General features: G+C 44.5%; 1 protein-coding gene across 5 annotated transcripts in view; it reads left to right on the forward strand.

Annotated features, from left to right (window-relative positions):
• The window catches only part of LOC119176466 (coiled-coil domain-containing protein 102A), a 108,618-nt gene that overhangs the window by 61,839 nt on the left and 22,548 nt on the right, over positions 1–24,231 (forward strand). For all 5 annotated transcript variants that reach the window (XM_037427758.2, XM_037427755.2, XM_075877717.1 and 2 more), the window contains exons 7-8: positions 6,371–6,574; positions 20,273–20,443. In XM_037427758.2, coding sequence (XP_037283655.1) covers positions 6,371–6,574; positions 20,273–20,443 — 375 coding nt within the window. The remainder of the gene's footprint in view (positions 1–6,370; positions 6,575–20,272; positions 20,444–24,231) is intronic.

The following is a 24,231-nucleotide window of genomic DNA, read 5'->3' on the forward strand; positions in this document are numbered from 1 at the left end:
TAGATTAGCATTTGCGTACCTGCCAACTCTTCAGATTTTCCCGTAAAACGTACGAATTTCGATTGCGCGTATGCTTTGCATATCTTGCCTGAAATTTAAGAAAAATATTTCATTTCCGAATAAAAAAAAATTAGTAAAGTAGCGTAACCTCTGTAATTGGCTACAGCGCATTGCCGTAGCTGATCGCGGAGGCCACAAAACGGCATTGTGCTATATTCCGCCACCAGGAGAGAACTATATGTATTGGTGTTATCACATACTTGCCAAGTCTCCCGCATTGTCCGGGAGACTCCCGGATTGTGACCGTTTTTTCCGTGTGTAGGGGTTGCCATGAAAATCTCCTGAAAATCTAAATGTGTGTGCGAGATCTGGCCGTATTGACAAAAATGCAGGCCAGTCAGTTCTAGGCTTTTTGCGAGCCCACCACATTATAAACGAATTTGAGAGAGGTTCATCGAAACTTACAGTAGAGTCTCAGTGATACGAATTCGTGAAATTCTCCAGCCAAATTTGTGTGTCCATTGGGCCAAAATTTAAATGTACCGAGCATTTTTCCTAATCGCGGCGTGTGATACGAACTCTAGTACCGAAACCGTCGAACGAATGTTAATCGTGAACAGCGTGCTCGAAGCTTCGGAAGTACGCGTGCGACCAGCACACGCACTGCCTTGTACAGTGCGTGTTGTTGTCGTTGCCACAAGCACTACGTACGAAACCGCGGTCGTTCAACACGATCATATATGGTGACGTTACTGACAGAACTCCTAAAGTATACGCGCGACCAACGTTCGACCAGTCAAAGCATCGGTGCTTTCCGCAAACTCTGTGGAGAAAACTGCGGCAGTTGCGACCATAGATAGCATAAAACGACTTAGTTCTGAAGGCATGTGGATTTAAAACAAAACTACCGGTTGATGCAAACAGCTGCACTCAAAACTGTAGTCGTGGCGATGCGATAGTGATCTGCGAGCCCCGAGGGCACATGGCTGACACAGCGGTAAAGATGTAAAAAAATGAAAGGCGGTAAAGACGTAAAAAAGGCTAGGAGTGTTTTGCCGTTCCTGTCCAAAGAATCTACTAGCGTGCGAAGCCAAAGCTTTGACCCGCGCTTTCATGGCAGCCAGCTACGCCGTCGCGTCCCGTGTGTCCCAGGAAGACACACGCTAGTTGTTTGGACGGAAATATATTTTGTTAGTTGTTTTGATGACGCGAAATTTCAGCTGGGAGCGTTTGTGCTCCCCCTTTTGGACTCTAACCTAAAAGGAAACCCCTACCCTCATGTTTTGGGCCACTCCAAGACATTATGAGACCGCAGCGCCGATGTTTTTCACGATGTTTTTTTTTGGGGGGCCAAAAATGGAGGAAAATAATTCAGCATGCCGATTTGACTTTGGTGGTAAATTGTAATCATGCTTGTCTCTAAAGGCTAGTCTATCACAGCTACAAATCAATAGTCTATTTGATAAAAAAAAAAAAGAGCATGGCACCGCATACGAAAAGGTGCAGCCAGTGCCGGCACCTGGTGCAGCAGGTGTAGCTAGATGTCTCAGCACTCGACAGCCATATTCAGGGTGGAAATGCAGTGCATAAGCAGCGCCAACGCTTAGCATCAATCGAATGCAGTCGCGCCGCATCCCGACTGATTCTCCGGCGGGTGACAGTAGCAGCAGGGCTGTCGTTCTATGGTACTGAAGATCTCAAAAACGTCTGCACTGGGAGGGCATGCGCCGTAGCCTGTCAAAGCATGGAATTGCCTGTTTTTAGTGCGTTTAATGCATTTCTGAACCTTTATCAGTGAACGCACTTGCAACGCGCCATGGTGCACGAGTGAATATGCAGGCACGCCCAAGTTGCATCGATAATTCACTGTTTCAAGATCCTGTCGACCTAAAAAAATATGTCAATTGGAATTTGCACGGATCCGCCTATCTACTCATTCAAGCAGCTGCGTTACATCATAAGACAGAAGAAATCAATATAAGACACGCCCTTTCTGAATTATTTTGATCTCTCACAAGGGCCTTTTAGAGCTCAAATTCAGTAGATCGGCATGTCATACTTTAAGGGTTATGGCATCATAGGCTAGACATGAAAGATGGGCAGGTGCGGAGAAATCTTCATCAAGAAAGAGCGATGGAGGAGCCGAAACGCATAGCAGTTTCTGCACGCGGCGCGCGGCTCTTTCAGTACTATTCGTCTGCTGCGCCACCGCTACGGGCAATGCGGAAGGGATCAGGGGGCAAGGTGCAGTCACGCCACTCAACACTTCTAGTACACTCTAGTTGAGGTGCAAGCAGAGAACACCTGTCGTCTGCTGCTCGGCCACTTAAGTTGTCATGTGTATTGTGTGCCCACGGATTTTCAGCTCCTGATTTGTCAGCATGAAGGAATTCCACATTGGTATGGAAATAGCTGAATCCGTCAGCGAAGACGATGAACTGAATGCAAGGTTGTGCCAAATCGGTGCTCAACTGGTGCGCAGCGATCGTTACTGGACACTTTGGTACTACAAGGAAGTTGTAGTCTGTTATTTTGACCACGAGTTCAAGCGCCTTTTTGCCAGTGTTGCTGAAATTCTCTTTATATTTATCAATAAGGAACTTCGCTTTCCTCCGCTCCACAGCACTTTGTCAGGGTCGTCGCGACGTGCAGGACTTTGATCAGCGCTCTGACAAAGCACGACAGCTGCTGCAGTGGCCGCTTGCATTGTCAGCATAGCGTCGTCTTGCGGCGTTGTAGGTTTAGCACACCCGTTTGTCGAGTTAGTGGTGGCAAGTTCGCCCGACGCGCATACAACCCGCAATGTTTTCCCATCTGAAAAAAAGAAAAACAATGAATAATGAAGAAATGTCACCATCTTGCATCTGAACGGACTTCTCTAGAATGCTATCACGTCTGCACAATTACCTGCAGTAGCGTAGAGTTCGATGTCGCCAGGTAGGAGTATCACGCCAAGATCGTCCACAATCGAAAAATTTTTCGTCGGTACATCGTTGATATCTACGACCACAGGCATGTCTTAAGGTGTTGTCTGCTAGTGCGCGTTGAGGCTGCACCAAAATGCTGCACCCTTGTGCTAGAAGGTGCAAGGGTTTGCGGCACTATGGCATGACCTAACCAACACCCTGTACAATTGAGGACGGTGATGCAAGGGGCGCTGCTGTACCTTTGATAATCAAGCAGTGAGGTGCAGAAGGGGCAGAGAACCTAGGGTGAAGCGAATGGACCTTAAAAAAAAAAAGTCAGTAACCCCCTCCCCACTCTGGGGTTTTACGAATTTCTTTGTTGCCAAGTTGCAAGGTATGCAGTTGAGAGAGCAAACATTCCGCCCCAGCCTTTCCTTTTCTTCTCTTCCTTCTTCGCACCCAGGGTTGAGATGTTGGAGGTGCCGCCGTGGGATTGGGTGTGGTGCTGAGAGCATTTTCGGAGCGCGGTATGTTCGAATTAACCGTCGCAAGTGCTTGCGCGTTTGAATTACAGAGCGCTTTCACCCATTGGAATACACACAGCTTTGACGGGGCCATAGCGTCAGTTTTAATTAACCGGAAGTTTGAATTAAGCGTATCCAAATTATTGAGATTTGACATTAGTAAATCACACTTTCATAATTCCAAAATCATCATGCTTGCCACGAGAACTCTCTTGGTAAGCAAAAAAATAAGCATGCAAGAAGAAAATTCGGGTGGCTTCACATTGTTGCATTAATGCATCAGTTGCCGGGATTTTATAAATTTTGGCATTTTTTTACTAGGTCCTACACAGCTCTTAAGTAAACTGACTTCTGAGATGGCTCTAGACTTAACGTACTAAGTCTCAGGATATTACTTTGAGGGAATGCTGTTAAAGTAAAAAAATACACATTAAAATTTCTTATATCACGTGCAGAGATTTTAGCATGAAATTCAGAAATAAATGTTTCACCTATATTTTCTCCCCAATTAATAAACCGGAGATAGTGAAAAGAATGGTTCTCAAAGCCTTTTCTTCTAAAACGATTCTTTGTTCCAGGTCAGTGTCCATTTAATATTAAAGTGTTTGAGGTAGTTTTTTCTCCGAAGTGCTCCATTATGAATACATACCTATGCCAAAGTGCTCCTAATAGTAAAATTACATGCTCCAAAACAAAAATTTTACTGCTGTAAAATGTTTCTAATAGCAAGATTACCTGTTCAAAAATGCTCCAAAATTAAATTTTACTACTCCAAGGTACTCCTACTTGCAAGATTACCTGCTCCAAAATGCTCCAAAACTAAAATTTGACTGCTTCGAAAATTGATCACTGTACGCGTTAACTGCTGCATCGCCAAGCTGAGCGTCCTTAGCTAGTTGCATGCAGTGCGTCGCCTGCTAAGCTCACTCCGTCAGCACCGCTCGCTTTCACGTATACGCGTGCATTTGCCCTTGTGCAGTGGCATTTTCTCTTCGTGCTTGCTAGGCACCACACCATGGAAAGTGCAATGAGTACGTTGTTGGGCCAGCGTGGTAGCAGCGAGTTGCCTTCATTTTTACGAGCCATGCACACTTTATCAAAACCGCCAGGCCTGTGCACAATGCGCAGCACAGTCTCAGCAAAAGCGGGAAGAGCGAACTTTCAGAGCCTTTTTGAAACAATCGCTGAGCAACTGCTACAAGCGCACTTGCAGTGTATCAACTATACCATAAGTTGTAATTTTTGTTTAGTGGGAAGGCATTCACTATGCCATCCTTCATGATTCTTCGGAGAAGCACGGTATCCACTATGCACTTGCAAGAAATTTTGTGCAGTCTGTGATGCTGTGGCTGACGATGATAAATTATTTCTGAAGCTTTAGTAATGGGTAGGGCATTTGACGGTCCACTCGTTACGCAATGCGTATTGTTTGATGCCTGGTTGTTCCTTGGCTGTTCTAAAACGCTTTATACTCATACTAACGTGTATTCCTTTCCCGACATCAAGCCTACCTAGTGTCAGTTTGAGCCGGAGTTTCAAGCTCAAGTGTGACTCTGTGGTAGAACACTGAGCTTGCATGCAGGGGATATTGGTTCACATTCCGTGTCCATGTTTTTGTTCACTTAATTTTTTTTTCTGTTTCGTGCGAAAGCGGTTATGGCCACTGGGAACGACGGACAACTACGGTGCATGCGATCCTTGTTGTGATCTCATAACAGCTTTCGCTGTAAAACGTTCCCATGCACAAGGGTATGGCAACAAACAGCGTGTTCTGTACACTTGCAGTACACTTGCACGAGCGATAACAGTGCTAAACCGCTAAGCCATATGTACTGCCAAACAGGCAGTTCATTATTTAGATTCTTAAAGATGTTTGTCATTGGTAGATTTGTCGTAATGACATGCCGACACGTTTGTTGGCGGCTGTTGTCACGCTCCTTTGTATTTTTGTGCAGGCATCATAGCACTCACGCTCAAGTCGCGGTAATCACTGCATTGTCTACAGTTGATGCACTTATCGTAAAGGGGCAAACTTAAAAGTTCTTAACAATTACATAATGTGACAGAATAATAAAAAAGTTCGAACATTCGAAGTAACTCGAATGTTAGAACTTTTTGAATATATGGCTATCAAATCGAGTACAGAATGATGTATGCAATATTTGATGAACTTTTAAAAATTTCGAGTATTCTCACACGCCTACTTGCCAGCCATTTTGCGTGGTAGCATGTGTACACAGGGTTAGAGTGAAAGGAGTGGTCTTTGTGTTTTCTTAATTAGTGTGACACCAGAAAATATAAGCGAACAATGAACAGAAAATGATAATGATATAGTTCTGATGATCTACTAAGGCATTGGTTTCTCCACTTGTAAAGACATTACGTTTTTTTTTAGCAGCTGATACAATGCAGTCATTCATATGCAATCAAATCAGGCAGAAATTCTGCAATTATTGGCGTTTAATAAAAATTTTAGGCACTTCTAAAGGGACACTAAATGTATGAATATAAATACAAGTTTCATAAGTAAAAAAAATGCCAGGAGAGGGAAGATGGAAGCTCGCGATGAAAAAAAATCTGTAGACAGGGATTGTGTCAAGCTGACGTTTCAACTAGTACTGATGTTGCACAAGTGGCCGGCCATAGTAAGGTGCCTCCAACACATGTGTTTATAAAAGGCAATGTATTGTCAGGACATTATTATGATCTGCCTTACTGTGTATCTCATGGGCGGAATTTTAAAAATATTGGCATTCTGGTTATATGCCCTAGACATGTCTGTCTGTACTGGTGCTAACAGGAAGGTTCTTTTTTTTCTTGTATTTTAGCATAATTGGTTATGTATGATGACAAACTGCCGAGGTATTTTTGCATAACCCAGAGATCAAAATGTCACAGCAAGTATGGGATGTCTCATTGCCTTACTGTTCATTTTGTCAGCTGGTACAGCTGCAAGGTGAAAATGCTGCTGAATGGGGCCGACGAGAGCGTTTAGAGACAGAGAAGTTAGCACTGGAACGGGATAACAAGAATCTCCGTGCATCACTGCAAGAAATGCATGAGTGTCTGCAGCGTAAGGCCCAGTCCCCTACCATAAGCCCTGACCAAAAGGCACTTCAGGCTGAGCTGCAGCATCGTACAAAGGTGGGTTACTTAAGCCTTTAGTTTTCAAGCCCAAAGCTATGCACTTCCTGTCTGGACAGGCGTGCTACAAAAGCCCCACTTATCTAATCCACATCAGCACGTGGAGTTGCATTACCAGCTTGATTTTATTAAAATGTGGAGTAGCGCGTACACATGCTTACTACTTAAAGGAACCGACAACTGATTTTTTTTTACCCAGTTTTTTCCGGCGTGATCAAAAGCTTACTTTTTGCCGTGTTTGCAGCTGTAGTAGTTACTCGCAACAGCACGTAGTTGTTTTATAAGCAGTATTTTTCGATTTGAAAGGCTCAGAACACCGGCATGCCTTTTTGCCCAGCAAAGCTGAGAATTGATAGCGATGCTGGTAGCCATTTTAGTGACTCGTGCATGCTGTCATTGTTCTGCTTTCGCAGGAGTTCCTGTAGCTATGCTTAACCACGTTTATTCTGAGCTTTACAACTCTTTTTGAAAATAACAAGCCGCTGTTACAATGAGACGATGTGGCTTTATACAACTGCCCTGTATTTGTACTGCATTGCATGTGCCTGTGCCTGTGTAGAGGGTGGCTTTTCCCGTCATCGTTACTCTTTACTCTTTTGACACACGAGCCAGGTCAAGTCACCAGAAACGTGTACGTCATTTCTGAGACAAAGTGTAGGTAAAAAAACCACGTCGCTCTAAAAACCTAATGACCTGGAAACTGCGTGCACGGTTTCATGAGCACTTAGAAAAGTTGCTCAAGACTCGCTGACGAGCACGGGATCATTATGTCATGCTAAGGCAGCACCACTTTATTGCTTACTAATAACTAATATAAGTACATTTTACTATAAAAAAGCAAACAATATTTCAATACTAACAGGAAAATTGTTGACTGCAAACACTGGTTTACGATCACGTGACATAACAGCTCAGATAACTGAAGTTTCTGACACCAGGTGGCACCGCAGGCTATTTTCGTGGTATTCAATGAAGAAATAAAAATATTATTTTACTTCCCATGAGAAAAAATAGGGTTGGTTTGAGTCACTATGAGAGACAATCTTTCTATCCGTGCAGTCATGTCATTTCATGTTCTGGGCAGTTGTCGGTCCCTTTAACTACATGGGACAAGTTGGAAACACTTGATGCTTCTCTAGTTTTCCCATAAGTAGAGGTGTCATCAGTTACCACAGTATTGTGCATGTTGCTTCTACCATAACAAAATAATAATTTGATAGGAAACTTGTTAAGTTTTTGTATAGTGCCTTCAAAAAAGTTTAAGGGTTGATGATGACTGAGCTTGCACAGATGCTCTAATACATTTGACTCTAGCATTGTTATTGAATGAAATGGTAGCCAAGCAATGGCAGGCTGTGTTGGTCATCTATGTTTGCTCATGGAACAGTCTCATGGCAATTGTGTGTCTTAGTTACAAACTTCCTGCACCTTTGGTTTTAGGTGCAAAGGCTAATGCATCATTGCAGCTGATAATTGAGATGCCATGCAATGTTTTGCTAAATTTTTTATACATAATCCATATGTATTGTGCCGCCAGTGTTGCTGTTGTGAATGACGGAAATACAGCTGTATTTCCTGTGTTTGGCAAGCTCACCAGCTTCCTGGGTGTCGTTTGGCTGCTTAATAGATGCAGCTATTCTCGTAAAATCGCTAATTTAAGAAAGTATTGATCTTCTACGGTACATTAGCAGTTCTGGAATCCCAGTAACATGAGAACAGCAAAAAATGTCAAATAGATATTGCTAACGTTAGAATGAGTAAAGACAGTCTTACCATCCTACTGCTGTCGTGAACAGCTGTAGGCCACAATTACAGCACTAGCCCAATGAGCGTTTCATAACAAGTAGGTATGGGTGAATATTTGTCTTTGCTTCAACAGTACTTGAATTTGCTTCAACACAAATTTAGGTTATTCGAAATTTACTTATGTGTAAGTGAGCGCTAGCGTTTTGTAAAGCTGGTTTCACTGCAGCTTAGAAGTGCTATGTTGTGAAAATACTCATCCAGGAATCTGCACCATCGCGAAGCCACGCTTCAAGGCTAAATTAATTATTTAAGTTTAAAGGCATGTTATGTGGGCTTATATGTGCTAACTACTATAAGTTTTAAAACCTGGCATATAGTACCAATTTTAACTTGGACCCAACTGCTATAGAAATCCTGCTACTGTCCACTTTCTTCCACTTCATTTCGAATAAAAAAAGTGGCATTCACACATGCCTCGTTCCAATGCTCAAAAATATTGTGCAAGTTGAACAGGCCATTGCAAAAATACTAATTTTTCTTAAAGGGGCCTGGAACACATTTTCAGCATGATTAGAAAACAAAGCCAATTAGTTGCCGAGGCTCCTGAAAACATGTCGGCCAAACAATACAGAGCAGCACACAACCTGGAAGTCTCAGTCAAGGCTCAAAGTCGACTCAAAATCATTCTCTTTTCTCTCTCTGCAAATGATGCCACATACCAAGTTCACCGCGCCATATAATCGAATTCACGACCATTGACTGATTTGGCCATTGTAAGCTGCATAGTTTTGGCGGCCACCCTCAAGAAACCATCATGTGCTCTAGCACGGGTTTGTGATCATACAAAAGTAAGCTGCATATTCGAAGAAAAAAAATAAAGTGCTCGAGGTCATGACACACGTATGAGGTAACTTCTTTCCCCTATGCTATCTCTCCCTGGTCAGGCTCCACGTTGCTCGGGATGAGAGAAGAAAGAAAATATTTACAACTTGCAACAAATCTGTAATTCTGCATGTAGTTGGTGGTTTATAAAAACATTTGCAGTGGCCGAATCATGATACAATAAACTCTTTTAATGAAGCTATTCGATGTTTTTCTGGGAAAGTTTGACAGGGTCGCTTTAATTACTTATGATAACACTATTGGAACAATTCGATTTGAAATTATTTTACCAAATCACTACTGTTGTAGTGGAGCATATGCACCAACGCTTATGCGCCTTCGGAAGAGAACGAAAGACCCTGCGCCCTGATTGCGCAACAACGTGTGCCGCCTTTGCCAGACTTGCTGTACGGCAATTTTTCATTGCGGCCTAGTTGCGACTTCTCTGTTTGAATAAACATCATCACATTTGGTGGAGGCTGCTGAGATCCCCAAGCAGACCTGAAGCTTCGCTCTCGCAAGTTGGCCGAAAGATCACCGCACAACATGATTCATGCAGTCGCCAACCAGCTCGTCTCAGCACAGCCAGCACCATCGGCTGCCCCATCTACCTGCCCCGGTGCTGCCCGTCAGCGGGACCCACCAATCTTAAGTGGCAGTGGTGAGCAAGACGTTGAAGACTGGCTCTCCTTGTACAAACTGGTAAGCGCCAGCAACAAGTGGGATGACGACTCTAAGCTCGCCTATGTTATCTTTTACTTGGCTGACGTCGCTAAGCTATGGTTTACCAACCGCGAAACCGCCATCGCCAACTGGTCCACCTTTAACACCCTCGTGACTGAAGTGTTCGGCCGACCAGAGGTCGACAAGCTACGCGCTAACCAGCGTCTACACCACCGAGCCCAGCAGCATGGCCAGACGTTTACTAGTTATATTGAGGATGTGCTCGACCTCTGCAGGCGTGTTAACCCATCTATGCCTGAAGAAGGGAAAAATTCGACAGCTTCTCAAGGGCATCGAGATTGGCGCATTCGAGATGTTGCTGGCGAAAAGCCCGACCACGGTGGCAGTCTTCGTAAGCCTGTGCCAGAGCTTCGTTGAATTGCGCCGTCAGCGTTCCATCACCCGACAGAGTGTCCCATCACCAGATTCGATCTCGGTCGTCGCACTCGCAAATGGCAACGTTCGCCAAGGAACTCTGTCGAACCAGGTTAAAGACTTCATCGGGGAGGAAGTCACCTGACAGCTCTCCCTGCTGCCGCATAGTGACGCGCCCACCACAAGCCTGCCTTCGACACTGCAGCAGGCCATACGCACTGAAATTTGTGATGTCCTCCCTACAGTGCAGGCCCCTTACCCATCCACTTCGGTACCATCTGATCTCTCAACTGCCGGCTACGCACCACCTGCGCCACCTTCACCTCTCAGCTATGCAGCTGTGGTCGCTCGCGCGGAACCCACCGCATCCAGTCGCCTTATCGGCTCTACCTCCTCCGGCCTCTCCTCCAGTTTACAGGCCCCCACCTCGCTTTTTCTGTCCATCTAATGAGTGGCGCACCCTAGACAATCGTCCTATCAGCTTCGCGTGTGGCATCGCTGGCCACATTGCACGCTTCTGCCGCCGCCATCCCACACCTGCGCACGCCTCCTTTGGAACTTCTACCTATGCGTCACAGCAGGCCACCATGTCTACATATGAGCAGAGGCACTCTGACTCGGATCGCCGCCCATCGACTGCTCGTTTCCCATCCCCTCGTCACCGATCGCTATCACCTATGCGTCGTCGACCACCTCCTGAGGAGGGAAACTAATCAGTGCAGTTTGCAGTTTTGGAGGCAAGAACTGCAACTTCTGCGCAATTCTCAAGGCCTCCATTTTCGCCGCAAAATATTATTGATGTCGATGTTGGGAGTCATCACACTAGCGTTAATTGATACCGGGGGCCGCCTTTTCTGTGATGAACGCAAAATTTTGTCGGAAACTGAAGAAAGTGACCACATCTTTCTGTGACATGGTGCTGTCCATGGCTAGTGCGCAACACATTCATTCCTCGGCTGTGTGTACGGCGCGCGTCGTCATCCAAGACGTTTTGTACATCGTCCAATTTTTTGTTCTGCCATCTTGCTCTCATGACCTTATCCTGGGTTGGGATTTCTTATCACGTCATGAAGCTATCATCGATTGTTCACGTCCAGAAGTGTCCCTTGTGCCAACATGTGAATTTTCATCGCCCGACCGTTCTCCTCTGCTCTGCAAACTCATCGCTGACGACTACATCACCTTGCCTCCGGAAGCTTCAGTTTCTATTAGCCTTTCATGTGTGGCGCAACCTGACGCCACGGTGATGTTTACGCCATCTCCGGTTTTTACTGAAGTCAAGGGCATCGTTCTCCCATTTGCCGTTCTTACAATTGTGTCTGGTTTAACCGTAATGCTGGTTACCAACCACTGCAACTACCCCATTGGCTTACTCCGTGGTGAAACCTTAGGATATGTACAACCTGTCGACCATATCGATGATATTATTCTTTCCGACGAAACCTCATGTCACATTGCCGCAATCGCTCATGCGTCTGAGCCATCAAGTTTGTCAGCCTTCAGCAATGCTATTGATGCAGACCTTCCCCCTCGCATCGCCGCCAGCTTGTTGCCCTCCTTAACAAGTTTCGCTCTTCTTTCGACTTTCAAGAACCTGCTTTGGGCCGCACCACGACTATTACACATACTATTGACACCGGCTCACATTCGTCTCTGCAACAGCATCTTTACCGCGTTTTCGCCGAAGAGCGCCGCGTCATTACGGAGCAAGTAGATGAAATGCTGAAACGTGGAGTCATACAGCCTTCTTAAAGCACTTGGTCATCACCTGTGGTTCTGGTAAAGGAAAAAGATGGCACCGTTCGATTTTGCATGGACTATTGCCGCTTAAACAAGATTACGAAGGAAGATGTCTCCCCCCTAGCACGGATAGACGATTCTCTTGACTGTTTACAAGGCCGAGTACTTTACATCCTGGAATCTGTGGTCTGGGTATTGGCAGGTGCCAATGGCTGAATGTGATTGCCCTAAAACAGCCTTTGTAACGCCGGATGGCCTATATGAGTTCAAAGTCATGTCGTTTGGGCTCTGCAACGCGCTTGCGACATTTGAGCGCATGATCGATACCATCTTGCGTGCCCACAAGTGGAAAACTTGCTTGTGTTACATAGATGACATCGTAGTCTTTTCAGCTGATTTCCCGACACATCTTGGTCGTCTCCATGAGATTCCGACGTGTCTATCTTCTGCAGGCCTACAACTTAACACCAAAAAGTGCCACTTTGCAGCACGAAAACTAACCATCTTGAGACATGTCATCACAAGAGACGGTGTTCTTCCGGATCCCTATAAGCTTCGAGCTGTCGCTGACTTCCCAATGCTCACATCACTGAAAGCCCTTAGAAGTTTCGTTGGTCTCTGCTCCTGTTTTCGTCGCTTCATGCGCGACTTCGCGTCTATCATCGCACCTCTGACGAGTCTGCTTTCTAACAGCATAAGTATATCTGCATGGTCACCTGCATGTGACGATGCATTTCGCCAGCTGCACTGCCTGCTGAACTCGCCACCTATTTTTCGTCACTACGACCCCATTGCTGCCACAGAAATTCACACCGATGCAAGTGGCGTGGGTCTTGGTGCAGTTTTGGCACAACGGAAAGGCACCCAAGCCGAATACGTTGTTGCTTATGCAAGTCGCGCTCTCAAGAAGGCTGAATTGAATTACTCCGTGACAGAGAAGGAGTGTTTGGCCATAATCTGGGCATTGACGAAGTTTCGCCCGTATCTTTATGGCCGTCCTTTCGACGTGGTCAAAGACCACCATGCTCTATGTTGGCTGTCAACCTTGAAAGACCTGTCCGGATGCCTGTGGTGTTGGGCACTTCGATTGCTGGAATACGACATCCGTGTCGTATATAGTTCCGGTCGCAAGCATGTAGATGCCGGTGCACTTTCTCAATTGCCATTAACACCAGATGTGGCTTCTCTGTCACCCCTTTTTACTACCTTGTCACCACTCGACATCACTGACATGCTTTCGGAGCCGCGTAAAGACCCATACCTTGCCTTGTTACTCGACTACCTTACCGATCCGTTTGCTGTTCCTTCCACGAGAGTGCTATGCCGGCAAGCAGCCGATTTTTTCATGCGAGACAACTTTCTGTACCGCCGCAACTACATGCCTGGTGGTTGGAAGTGGCTCCTTGCTGTCCCTACTCATATGCGCTCTGACATCTGCATGAATTTCCATGCAGATCCCCAAAGTGCTCATGCAGGTGTCCTAAAAACCTACGAAAGGCTGCGCCAACGATATTACTGGCGAGGAATGTATCACTTTGTGCAGAAATACGCTCAGTCTTGCACCACTTGCCAACAAAACAAGACACCTCTGCGGCAACTTACTGGCATGTTACAGCCGCTCCCGTGCCCGGCTCGCCCATTCGACCGCGTGGGTATCGACCTCTATGGCCTTTTCCCGTATAGTGGCTCTGGAAACCGGTGGATTATTGTAGGCATCGATCATCTGATACGCTACGCTGAGATTGCAGCTCTACCGGCAGAACCGCCCACGAGCTCTACCGGCAGAACCGCCCACGAAGTTGCACTCTTCATTTTCCCCAGCTTCATTCTACGCCATGCTGCTCTACGAGAATTACTCAGTGATAGGGGTCGAGTGTTCCTGTCGAAGGTCATCCAAGCTATTTTCGCTGAATGCAACATCATCCACCGGAAATCCACCGCATACCATCCACAAACAAATGGTCTCACTGAGCGGTTCAACCGCACACTTGGCGACATGCTGAGGATGTACACCTCCTCCGACCACACTAACTGGGACGCTGTATTACCTTTTGTTACCTTCGTTTATAACACCGCGGCGCAAGCGACTACCGGTTTTTCCCCGTTCTTTCTGTTGTACGGCCGCGAACCTTCCCACCCACTCGACACTGTACTCGCGTACCGCCCTGATGCATCTGAGTGCTCCCCGCTTTCGAAAGTCGCCAGATACACTGAAGACTGCCGTCAGTTGGCTAGGTCACTGACAAGTGAGGCTCAACGTATACAAAAGACCCGACATGACGACGTTCATCACATAGCTCCTACGTTTCGTACTGGCTCCCTTGTGTGGCTTTGGGTGCCCCCGCAGGTTCCTGGCCTTCCTTCTAAACTTCTGGCCCGGTACCATGGTCTGTACCTCTGTACCGTTTCATTGACGCGATCTCGCCGGTGAATTACATCATCGAGTCCCTAACACAATCGCCAGATTTGTGCCGTCGAGGACGCGAGACCGTACACGTCGACCGTCTCAGGCCCTATTACGACCCCCTCATTGTGCCTACTCTCTGAGTCGCCAGGATGGCTACTTTTCACCCGGGAGGGGGGGGGGGGGGTATTGTAGTGGAGCATACCCACCAACGCATATGCGCCTTCAGAAGAGAACGAAAAACCCTGCGCTCTTATTGTGCGAGAACGTGTGCTGCCTTTGGCAGACTTGCCGTATGGCCATTTTCCGTTGCGACCTCGTTGCGACTTCTCTATTTTAATAAACATCATTACACCGTGTTTACTCGTGTGATGAACACACTTTTTTTTTTTCTAAAAAAGCGGAGCAAAGTTGGGGGTGCGTTTATTAGGGGGGGGGCAAATTTTATGAAAACTTTTTCACAATGAGCAAAAAATGTGGTAATGCAAAAAAAAGAAGTTATGTCACTTAGCCTTTTGCAATTTACATATACGTACACTGTTTGGAGACAGCTTCTTTGTTGCACTTAACTTAGTTTTAGTGGTTGACGGCGCTATATTTTGCAAGATGTCCCCCCATCACCCGCGCATGTTGTAAAAGCATTTTGTGGCTACCTTTTCTTGCAATCTTTTTACCACAACAGTGGTATTTGCTGTGATCTTGAGGGGGGCCCAGAAGCGCGCACTACGATGCACTTTGTCGACTTCATGGCAACCTCGCACGACGACCCCGACGCCGCCGTTGACATTGTAGCAACTAACCAACATTGCAGCAAGCTACCGCCGAAGCATCAACACAAATCATTGATAACAAGAATAACGACAAAATACCATTTTAACTTTATGCAAAATACGGCCATCGCCTCGCTTCCACTTGAGAAGTTTATGCACGCGCGAAGAATAAGTGAGAATTGGGGATGCTACCATGTTGCGGAAATCGTCACGATCTTTTCTGGGTGATAAGTGATTTTTTTCTGCTTTTCTAGAAACCTGCGACGCCGTCGGTTGGCACGGGCAGTTTCATGACATTCGCTTGCTGTGTGCTTATCAGCTGAGATGTCTCTACACTCTCACTATTCGTGAACCCTGCTGTGGCACACGAATAATGATAATTTAAAAAAAGACAGTGAATGTGTTGCGCACAGATAGAAAGAAGAACAATGTGGTACACTGCATCGGACGAAGGGGGGAAGGAGAGAGCCAAGGTGGCCGAGGGGGGGTAATAAAACGGAAGAGATCCAGCGGGTAAGGAGGCGCCAGTTGTCGGTTAGTGGGACTGTAGCGGATGAATGGGGGGGGGTGCGTTTTTTCAGAGGGGGGAAAAAAGTCCAAATTTTGACGACTGAAGTTGGGGGTGCATTTATTATGCAAGTGCGTTTATTATATGAGTAAATACGGTATTCACCTCAATTCGCTTCAAATTCTGAACATACTATTTGTCTATTCTTGATAGGAAGACAATGCTCTCTTAAAGCAACCTCCATTTACCTTACCTGAGTGCATATCAGTGCTAAAGACAAGAGAGGACAGAAAAGAGGCCACAGGCACAATTCTCTATTCCTTTCGCTCTTGTCGATTGCGCCGGTATGCACTCTTAATGATGTTGTACCAACACACCCAACCCTACATTCTCTGTTTACCTGCCTCACATCAGTATCTCTGTCAAGTTCTGCAAATTTGCTGATGCCATCACATCATCCATTCTTTTGCAGCTATCTTTTTTAATAATATTTTTATTAATGTTGTCACATTATCCTGCCACACTGAAAGACCACCCGGCTCACTATCCACGTATAAAGAGTGACAAACCACTGTAACACACATGACTATCAGAAAGCATTGCATGTTGGCTAGGATGCTATCTATGTAGCTCTTAGAAAAGGTTCCTGTTTTTTCAGTATAGAAAAGTGTGGACCTTGATCGGCCTTTACCTGAAAGTCATTCTCAGGAGTGTCAGTTTGTCATTTATGGGATCACAACAGGTTTCTCAATTGCATTCCTGTCGCAAGGATCAGCGTTTAAAGCTTTTGTATTCTTAGCTCAATGGGAATCTCGGGCTTGACCCAGCACCGTAGTTACTCCACTTTCATTGCAGCGCACTCGTAATACACATACGCTCGTTCTGGCAGATTTGGTGCCTTCAGGTAGTACACGAGGGATTATTGGTCAGTTGCCAGCTCGTAATAAGTTCACATGCTACATGACGCCTTACAGGCAGATAAAGAGTGTTCCACACTCACCGTCATGGCTACTGGTGGTGCTCACTGACGCTCTGTCGAATGCACATATGTACGCCATAAAGTGGGGGGGGGAGGGGGGGATGGCCGCCCATTTAAGAGCTCAGTTGTTGGTAAAGCATCAGATGCATTATTCAAAAGTCGCAAATTTGGTCCCTGCTCACGGCAAGTTATCTTTTTGTCCACTTTTTTTTTCCACATTTTTATTATAATTACTCCTAATACCGTCAACTATACCTTTTTTGGCATAATATATCTGTTATATCGCATTAATATTATGTCTAACAAAGAAAACGAGCCCTTAAATGCACACTTCTTCATGCTTTCTATAACTATTTGTTTTTCCAGAACAAATGTATTTCAATTCTTATTTTTTACATGAATATTTGCAGGTTGCAATACTCTGTCTCCTGACCAACTATTGTCCTTAGCACAGTTGAGTGCCTCCTCCATCTTGTAAAACAACCTCTTTTTCTGGTTTTAATAAAAATTGGTGCTATTTCACTCAGTTGATAATTTATTTTACTGTTACTGTATTCAAACTCATTTATTTGTATTGCCTTTTCGCCACCTGTATTGCTTTCATTTCTTATTTCGGATTATGTTAGAATTATTGATTGTTATCCTCCTTTGTTGGGCAGTGTTTTGATGCTCTTGTATTCCCACTCTTGCTTGGGCTTTGCGGCTTGCAGTATATCTGTGAATGAAAAAAAAAAGTCAGTTTCGCCAAAAAGGCGAAGCAATGAATGCATTAGCAACTTATTCAAATGTTTTAAGAATCAAGGCTAGCATTCGATCTCGCGTAACTCTACAAAATGCTGGTGTGAAGGCACATTTACATTGGAGCAACACAACACTGACACGACCCAGACGAAAGCACAAGGCAGATGCCGACCATCGGCTGATGAGTTGCCCATTGACGAAGTCGCCAGATCCCATGGTCACCCTAGGCCGACATTGAAGATGTCTCAAAAGACAGCATGTCGCCATAGTGTAACATGATGACAAACTGAAAACACCAGCAAAACACATTGGCAGACCTGTGTCAGTGGGTGATCTGTGGCTGAGCGAAAATTTGCCCATGTCCTTGCTTCAAACGACCACGAAGTGAGAAATCTTGGGGGAGATACAACAATGCTCCCTCCCCGTGTTTGAATAGGCATCTTGCGCACCCTAGGCCAGGGAGCCGGAGAGGGACAATGGCAGAGCAGAAGCATGGCTGAAAATGAGGTGCAGGTGTCCAAGTTTAGTCGGTGCGTCTGCCTCCTGTGTGACTACAGAATTGGCCAACGAAAGACTGTGAGCATGACAAGGCATGGATGACTGAGTCTTCCAGAAACCTGCAGTGTAAATATTATGACAAGACAAAAGACACTCCCAAAGACAGTCGGCAGACCAAAATCTTTGTTGTGTCTCTTCTAGTGTAAATGCGCCTTAAAGGGCCAGTAAATAGGCTCCAACTTTTTTTTTACACCACCCATACAAGCTTGGCAATTCGTAGATTAGACCGCAGTGATCACGTTTTCTTAATATTACAGCGTTGCGTGCCGCGCAGAGGCTCTATTTCAAAAACAATTCCCGTGCATCTTTCCTACTCCTGACCGACCCCCTTGCACGCGCAGTGACGTCAACTCGGCGATCGGCGACATGACGTAGCATGCAGCTTGCTGGAGAAGCTCGCAGATTGGTCTAAATCAGGTGTGAAAAAACAGTAGAGAAGTCAATGCCAGTTCCTGTTCACACCCACAGCTACGAAACTGCCCCTTGTTTCTTGGCACTGCGGGGAAAGAATGAGCCTCGCAGTTGTCGCGTGCACGTGTGCACTCCTCGCTCAACTACAGCCCCTCTGTGCACGTACGAGTGTTTTTCAACCTTGACATGAGCAACACGGGTAAACAGCGTTGCTCTGTCGTCAGCTGCAAATCGAGCGACTGGGCAATGAAGAAGCATCGGCACCAGGTGTTTCATGATGGGGCCTTGCGCGCTGCATGGCTGAAACGAATCGGCCATCCAGCGACGTATGTCGGGGATGTGATCGTTTGTGGTCAACACTTCGCACCTGTTGCTTACGCGGCTGACCCACGGCTGGTGCGGCAAACGGTAAACAAACAACCACGCTTCGCAGCAAGCGGAAGTGCGTTGCGACTGATTGAGTTCGCCGATGACGTCAATTGCTGATGTGGCGATTGACGTCATCCACCCAACTTGCCAAGTTGGGTGGAGTCACGAAGATGGGTTACGCCTTCTCCTTCATGGAAAAGAGAAGGGGGCGAGGCCGCGTGAAAATTTGAAACCAGCTTAGACCGATGTTGTAACCCCTGTAACTTCCTTAATATAGTACATATTTGCAAAATTCTTGCGGCAGCATGTTCGCAAACAAAAACTGCACATATATCTCTTTTTTAAAATTTTTGGACTTCAGGACTGTTTACTGGCCCTTTAAGAGAACGCGGTCGCTCCAATTACACTTTTGGCACTGGCTTTTTGTGTTAAAAACGCAGCCCATAGAAGCTCCCGCCTGCTGTGGGGGCACAAGGCGCTCGCTTATTGTTGCAACAATAGCGCTGCAACCATAAGCCCCCTTCCCCCTGTTCACTCACGAGATAAGTGCGCACGCAGACGACTCCGGCTGGAAAGGCAATGTTCACTCTGCAAAAAGAGAAGGCTAGCGTATCTTTCCTCGTATGTGTATATATATATACATACATCACATATACGTGACTGATGGCAGAGGCGGCAACCAGCGGAGACCGTCCGTATAATTGCTATTGCAATAATAAAATAAAATCTAAAATAAATAAATGGTTGTCACACTGTGGTATGGTTCAACTCTAATATTAATAAAAGTTCAAAACGAAATTCCCACTATAGTGTATGTGCTCAAAACCTGGCAGTCTATTATGGGATGCATATTATTCAACATGCACAATTAGACCTCAAAACATAGGTTTTGTAGCACCTTTTAAATAAAAAGGTATGCTTGTAATGTAGCTAGAACAATTAATGTGATAAGTTTAGGAAATCTAGAAATTGTACCTGTTGACCTTGAAGGTCAGATTAGTAATTTCTGGAGCCCTCCACTACTGTGTCTCTCATAATTATATGGTGCTTTTCGGATGTTAAACCCCTCATATCAATCATGGTCAGATCAGTGTGCAATAAATTTTGAAATTAACACTTGTTCTGAGATATTTTTTTCTGCAGTTAACAAGAAATGCAGCCGTTTTCTGGTAATCCTTGGAACTTCCGTTGATAGAAAGGTATTTCAGGTAAACATGTGGAACATTGCAGTTTCACAGCAAGTTTGAATTTGCCCTGTCGTGCTGAGACACCTTAAGAAATTAAACGGGGTTTTTTATTGTGATCTGGGCCCTTTAGTTCAGTATTCTTATTATTTTTTCTTCATTCAAGAGCTACAAATTGACGTCCTCACTCCACCATTGTTACTACTGACAACACTAGAAAAAGTTTTTTTATATGGGTCAAATGCATACGCAATTTTTTTTTGTCCACTGTGGTATTTTGTTCAATTCGACTTTGTTTTTTTCTGTAGGAATTGCTTGATCTCAAGCACGCCCATAGCAAACTGAAGAAAGTTCTCCAGGAGAAGAGCACAGAATTATCTCATGCACTTCGACGATCGGAGCAGTATGAAGCAGAGGTGAAGAAGCTACGAGGGCGTATTGATGAACTCAAAAAAGAACTCGCAACTGCTGAGGATGAGGTGAGCTATCTTATGAATATGAAAACTGGAGTGCACTCTTTTCTCTTGAAACTGCATTTTCACTTCCTTAGGAAGCAGAAATCATACAGTTGAGATTTGTTTTAATGAAGTCAGGGCTATACTCAAATTATTTAGTTTATTTGAGAAGTTCATAGAACTAAAATCTGCATTTTATGGCCCTTACAAATCTAAAATTGTTACACAGCGTCAACAAAAACCTGCTGCAGCATTGTATTTGCTGGTAATCCATGCCTGCGTGCATAAGAAGTCCGCGAGACTGGCTTAGGTGTGTAGCCTCCTGTCCCCCGCGGGCGATGCAGAGCAGGCAAATGCTCACGTCAAGCTATTGTAGGCTCCTCATGTGTGAAGACAAGGAGAGTGATAGCAGTGATTGTGTGAGCAGTCGTTCAGTGCCATCTTTCACGTAACTCATGAAATAACTAAAGCAGCTATTATAGTATTCCTGTCGCAGCATTTACAAGGACAACAAAGCAATGTACCGTCTGTTACATGAGAACAATACAGACTGTTCAGTCCATTGTACCGTGCGTGGATGTAGTGTGTAGCATTGTTAAAATAAAACATGAGTCATGACTAGGGTGGTATGGTATGGTGGTATGGTATGGTGGTATGCTGTGGTATGGTAGCCAGGCTGTTAATGAATGTGTTTTGTTCTGGTTGTATTATCGTTCCAGTTAAAAGAGTTCTGTTGCTGTTCTTTTCTAGAATGAAAACAAAAATAATCTGCAACGTCTTGTTAAACTTGTGTATGCGTGCAAAAATTGTCAAAATAAAGCGCTAATGCTTAGATCACAGCATATATTTTTCTCAGTAAGTGAATTATGAAATATTTAGATTATCCTCAGTGCCTTATGTCAAGGCACTGAACCGCATCTCAAAAACAAGAAGTTCTCTAGTGTACTTTCCAAAACAAAAGACTGCTGTTTAAATAAAACAAATGTAATCACCGGGATCACCCTCTGTACACTGACCTGTGTGGCTGGCACACCTAGTGCTTCCAATTCAAATATACTATGTTCAGCCCTTGTTGGAGCTCTCTACACTTATTCCAAGATATCAAACTTGGCTAACAAAGTTTTTTAATCGTCTATCAGTGCTACAAATTTAATATTCCACTGATGTTGGAAACTTTTGAATAATTGTACACCTCATTTTTGTCTACAGCACAATACTGCTAAGCATTAATTTTCCAATTACAGCTTAAATGTGAGCCACATATGCTTCAAATGCCTCTAATTCTGATATGAGAAGAATATGGGAAGCAACCAAGGGAAGTACCATATTTGCTCGCGTAATGAACCCACTTGCATAATGAACCCACCTCCCCAACTTGCTCCATGAAGAAATTAAAAAAGAAATTCAATTATCTGTTCACTTTATTTAGGTATGATAACCAATGTCCTTGATTATCAAAATCATCAAGGGCACTAGTTGAATCAAGCCATTATATCACAAAATAATGACGCAATAAAAGTGAAAACGTGGTTTAACAACCATGTTAAATAGTTGTGAACAGCGGGAGCTCGGACGACGTCATACAAAATTTAAAAGTCGCGGCTTTTGCGGCAGAGCATCATCTGTCGAATGCAGGAGAAGCCTCTTTGCTTGTAGCACCACGCAAGCACAACGGCAAGAAAACAAAGTGCATGGCGTCCGAGACGGCGGGTGTGTAGCGAAAAAACCCGCCACGCACCCGCCATCTCGGAGGCCATGCAAAGCGCAACCGCGCCGATGGCGTGTTGTGCTCCTGCGACGTTTGTGCGCCGCCATCCGACGCTGTGTTTTCGTTGTTGGGTTTGTCTTAGGGAACTTAGTTGGACCCCTGCTGCATAGGGCACGTTCGACTGGTACGTTATCTACATAGCTGGTTTTAAACTTGAAGTTTGTTGGGCATGCGCTGGAGCACGAGAACCGACTAACTGGACGACACTTTGGGGTCGATTCGTATGCATTCATTACGATAGAAAACAAGAAGAGCTTCGGGCCAAAACAACAATTCGCCGCGCATTTCACAGACCAAGACAAACAAAACAGTCATGCGAAATTTTCGCTGTATAACTCCCGTGACTTTTTTCTCCCGCGTAATGAACCCTCCCCCTGCATTGGAATCGACTTTTCTTAAAAAAAGGTGGGTTCGTTACGCGAGTAAATACGGTACATTAGAGCCTTATTGTTACGTGTCATTGGAGACTGCAAAGGGGGAATACGTAATCGTGGTAAAAATAATCTCTGGTGATAATTTTGTAGACAGGGAAGTTTCTTTTTATTGCAAGAAACTTTAGGCAAAAGAAGGCTACAGTACACTGTACACAATGTAAAAGCACAATGTTTATTGTTTGGGTGGAAGAACTATATAAGTACATGGCCAAGAGAAGGGACAGTTACAGACAAATCAACAGGTGGACAGTTTTCAAAGATGAAATAACTGTATATTCATTAGTCCACTATGGTCACATAGCCATTATGGTGCAAGGGCATATTCTCACGTTAGGAAGTCTACATGTGCATGTAGGCTCCTTACCAGCAGTTAGCCACTTGGTTATGTGCCTTTGAGACACGACAGCCCATTTTATTGTCCCTTGTGAAGATGGCATCATGCAGCAAACGCTGTCATTGTTTCTGGCAGAGACATACAGCGGCCAGTGTAAGTGCTGTCACCACAGCTTTTTGAGAGTATCGCAAGAACGGGAAGTGCAAAAGAATGGGGAGCTGTTTCTCATGACTCCAAGAAACTTAAACAAGACTGGCATTTCAGGTGTAAGAGGTGGGAAAACAAAGCTGAATACATAGTAACAATGTTTTTCTGTTTTGCTTTTCAAGTAAAGAGGATAATGGTACTGTTACCAAATCTAGTAATATTGATAGTTCAGAAAACGAGGACAAGATTGAAAGGACACAAAAGAGAAACAATGAAAAAATGACTAATTGCACTCTGAGAACTCTAACATTGCTTCACTATCATAGGTTAGTTATTAGGAGTGGAAAAAATCAAGGTTTGAGTTTCATTTTCAAATTTCGTGCTGAAATGTCATGTATAGCAACAAATTTCAACATGTACTTTTTGTATTTTTGTAGCATTTACTTGATATAACTTTCGGAAACTTCGTATGCTTGGTCTATGGCACCCACAGATGACAGTGTACTTCATTTTCATTGATTAGAAGCTACACAGGACCCAGTAGATGCCTTAAATAACATTTTCGGAGTCACAGTGTTTTGTGTGGGAATCTGAAGATAACGTCTCCACCTGCATTTTTTCAAATTGATCTTTTGTTTTTTTGCTTACCAATCATCATGTTGAAGTAAGAGTGGTGTTTTCAGGATTTGAAAATTATACTTTACTAATACGCAAAAAATAGTTTTGCTCTTTAGTGTCCCTTTAAGAGGAGATGCTACTCATAGACACTTTTTTTTTAATATTCACCCTAGAGCAATGAAACTTGAGCTGTTTGTATAACGTTTTATGCTGATTTCAAATATATAATTAATTTTCTTGCAAGTTGCTTACTTTTAGCTCTGCAAAATGACAAAGTGAAAACCTTAACCCTTTTGCCCCCCCTCTCTTCATCCCTGAAGTTCCGTAATTTTTTACCATTCATAGTTCATAATGTCTGAAATAAAGTGTAGAATGCAAGTAACTAACTAGGAAGCACATACAAAATGTGTAACTGGCGTGAAAAATATTAGACGTAAAAAGTCCATATTTCACCTATCCTAGTAAAGATTTACATGGAATTTTTTCTATTATACAATAAAATATTGAAATT

This window comes from Rhipicephalus microplus, chromosome X, assembly GCF_043290135.1.
Source record: "Rhipicephalus microplus isolate Deutch F79 chromosome X, USDA_Rmic, whole genome shotgun sequence".
NCBI lineage: Eukaryota > Metazoa > Arthropoda > Arachnida > Ixodida > Ixodidae > Rhipicephalus > Rhipicephalus microplus.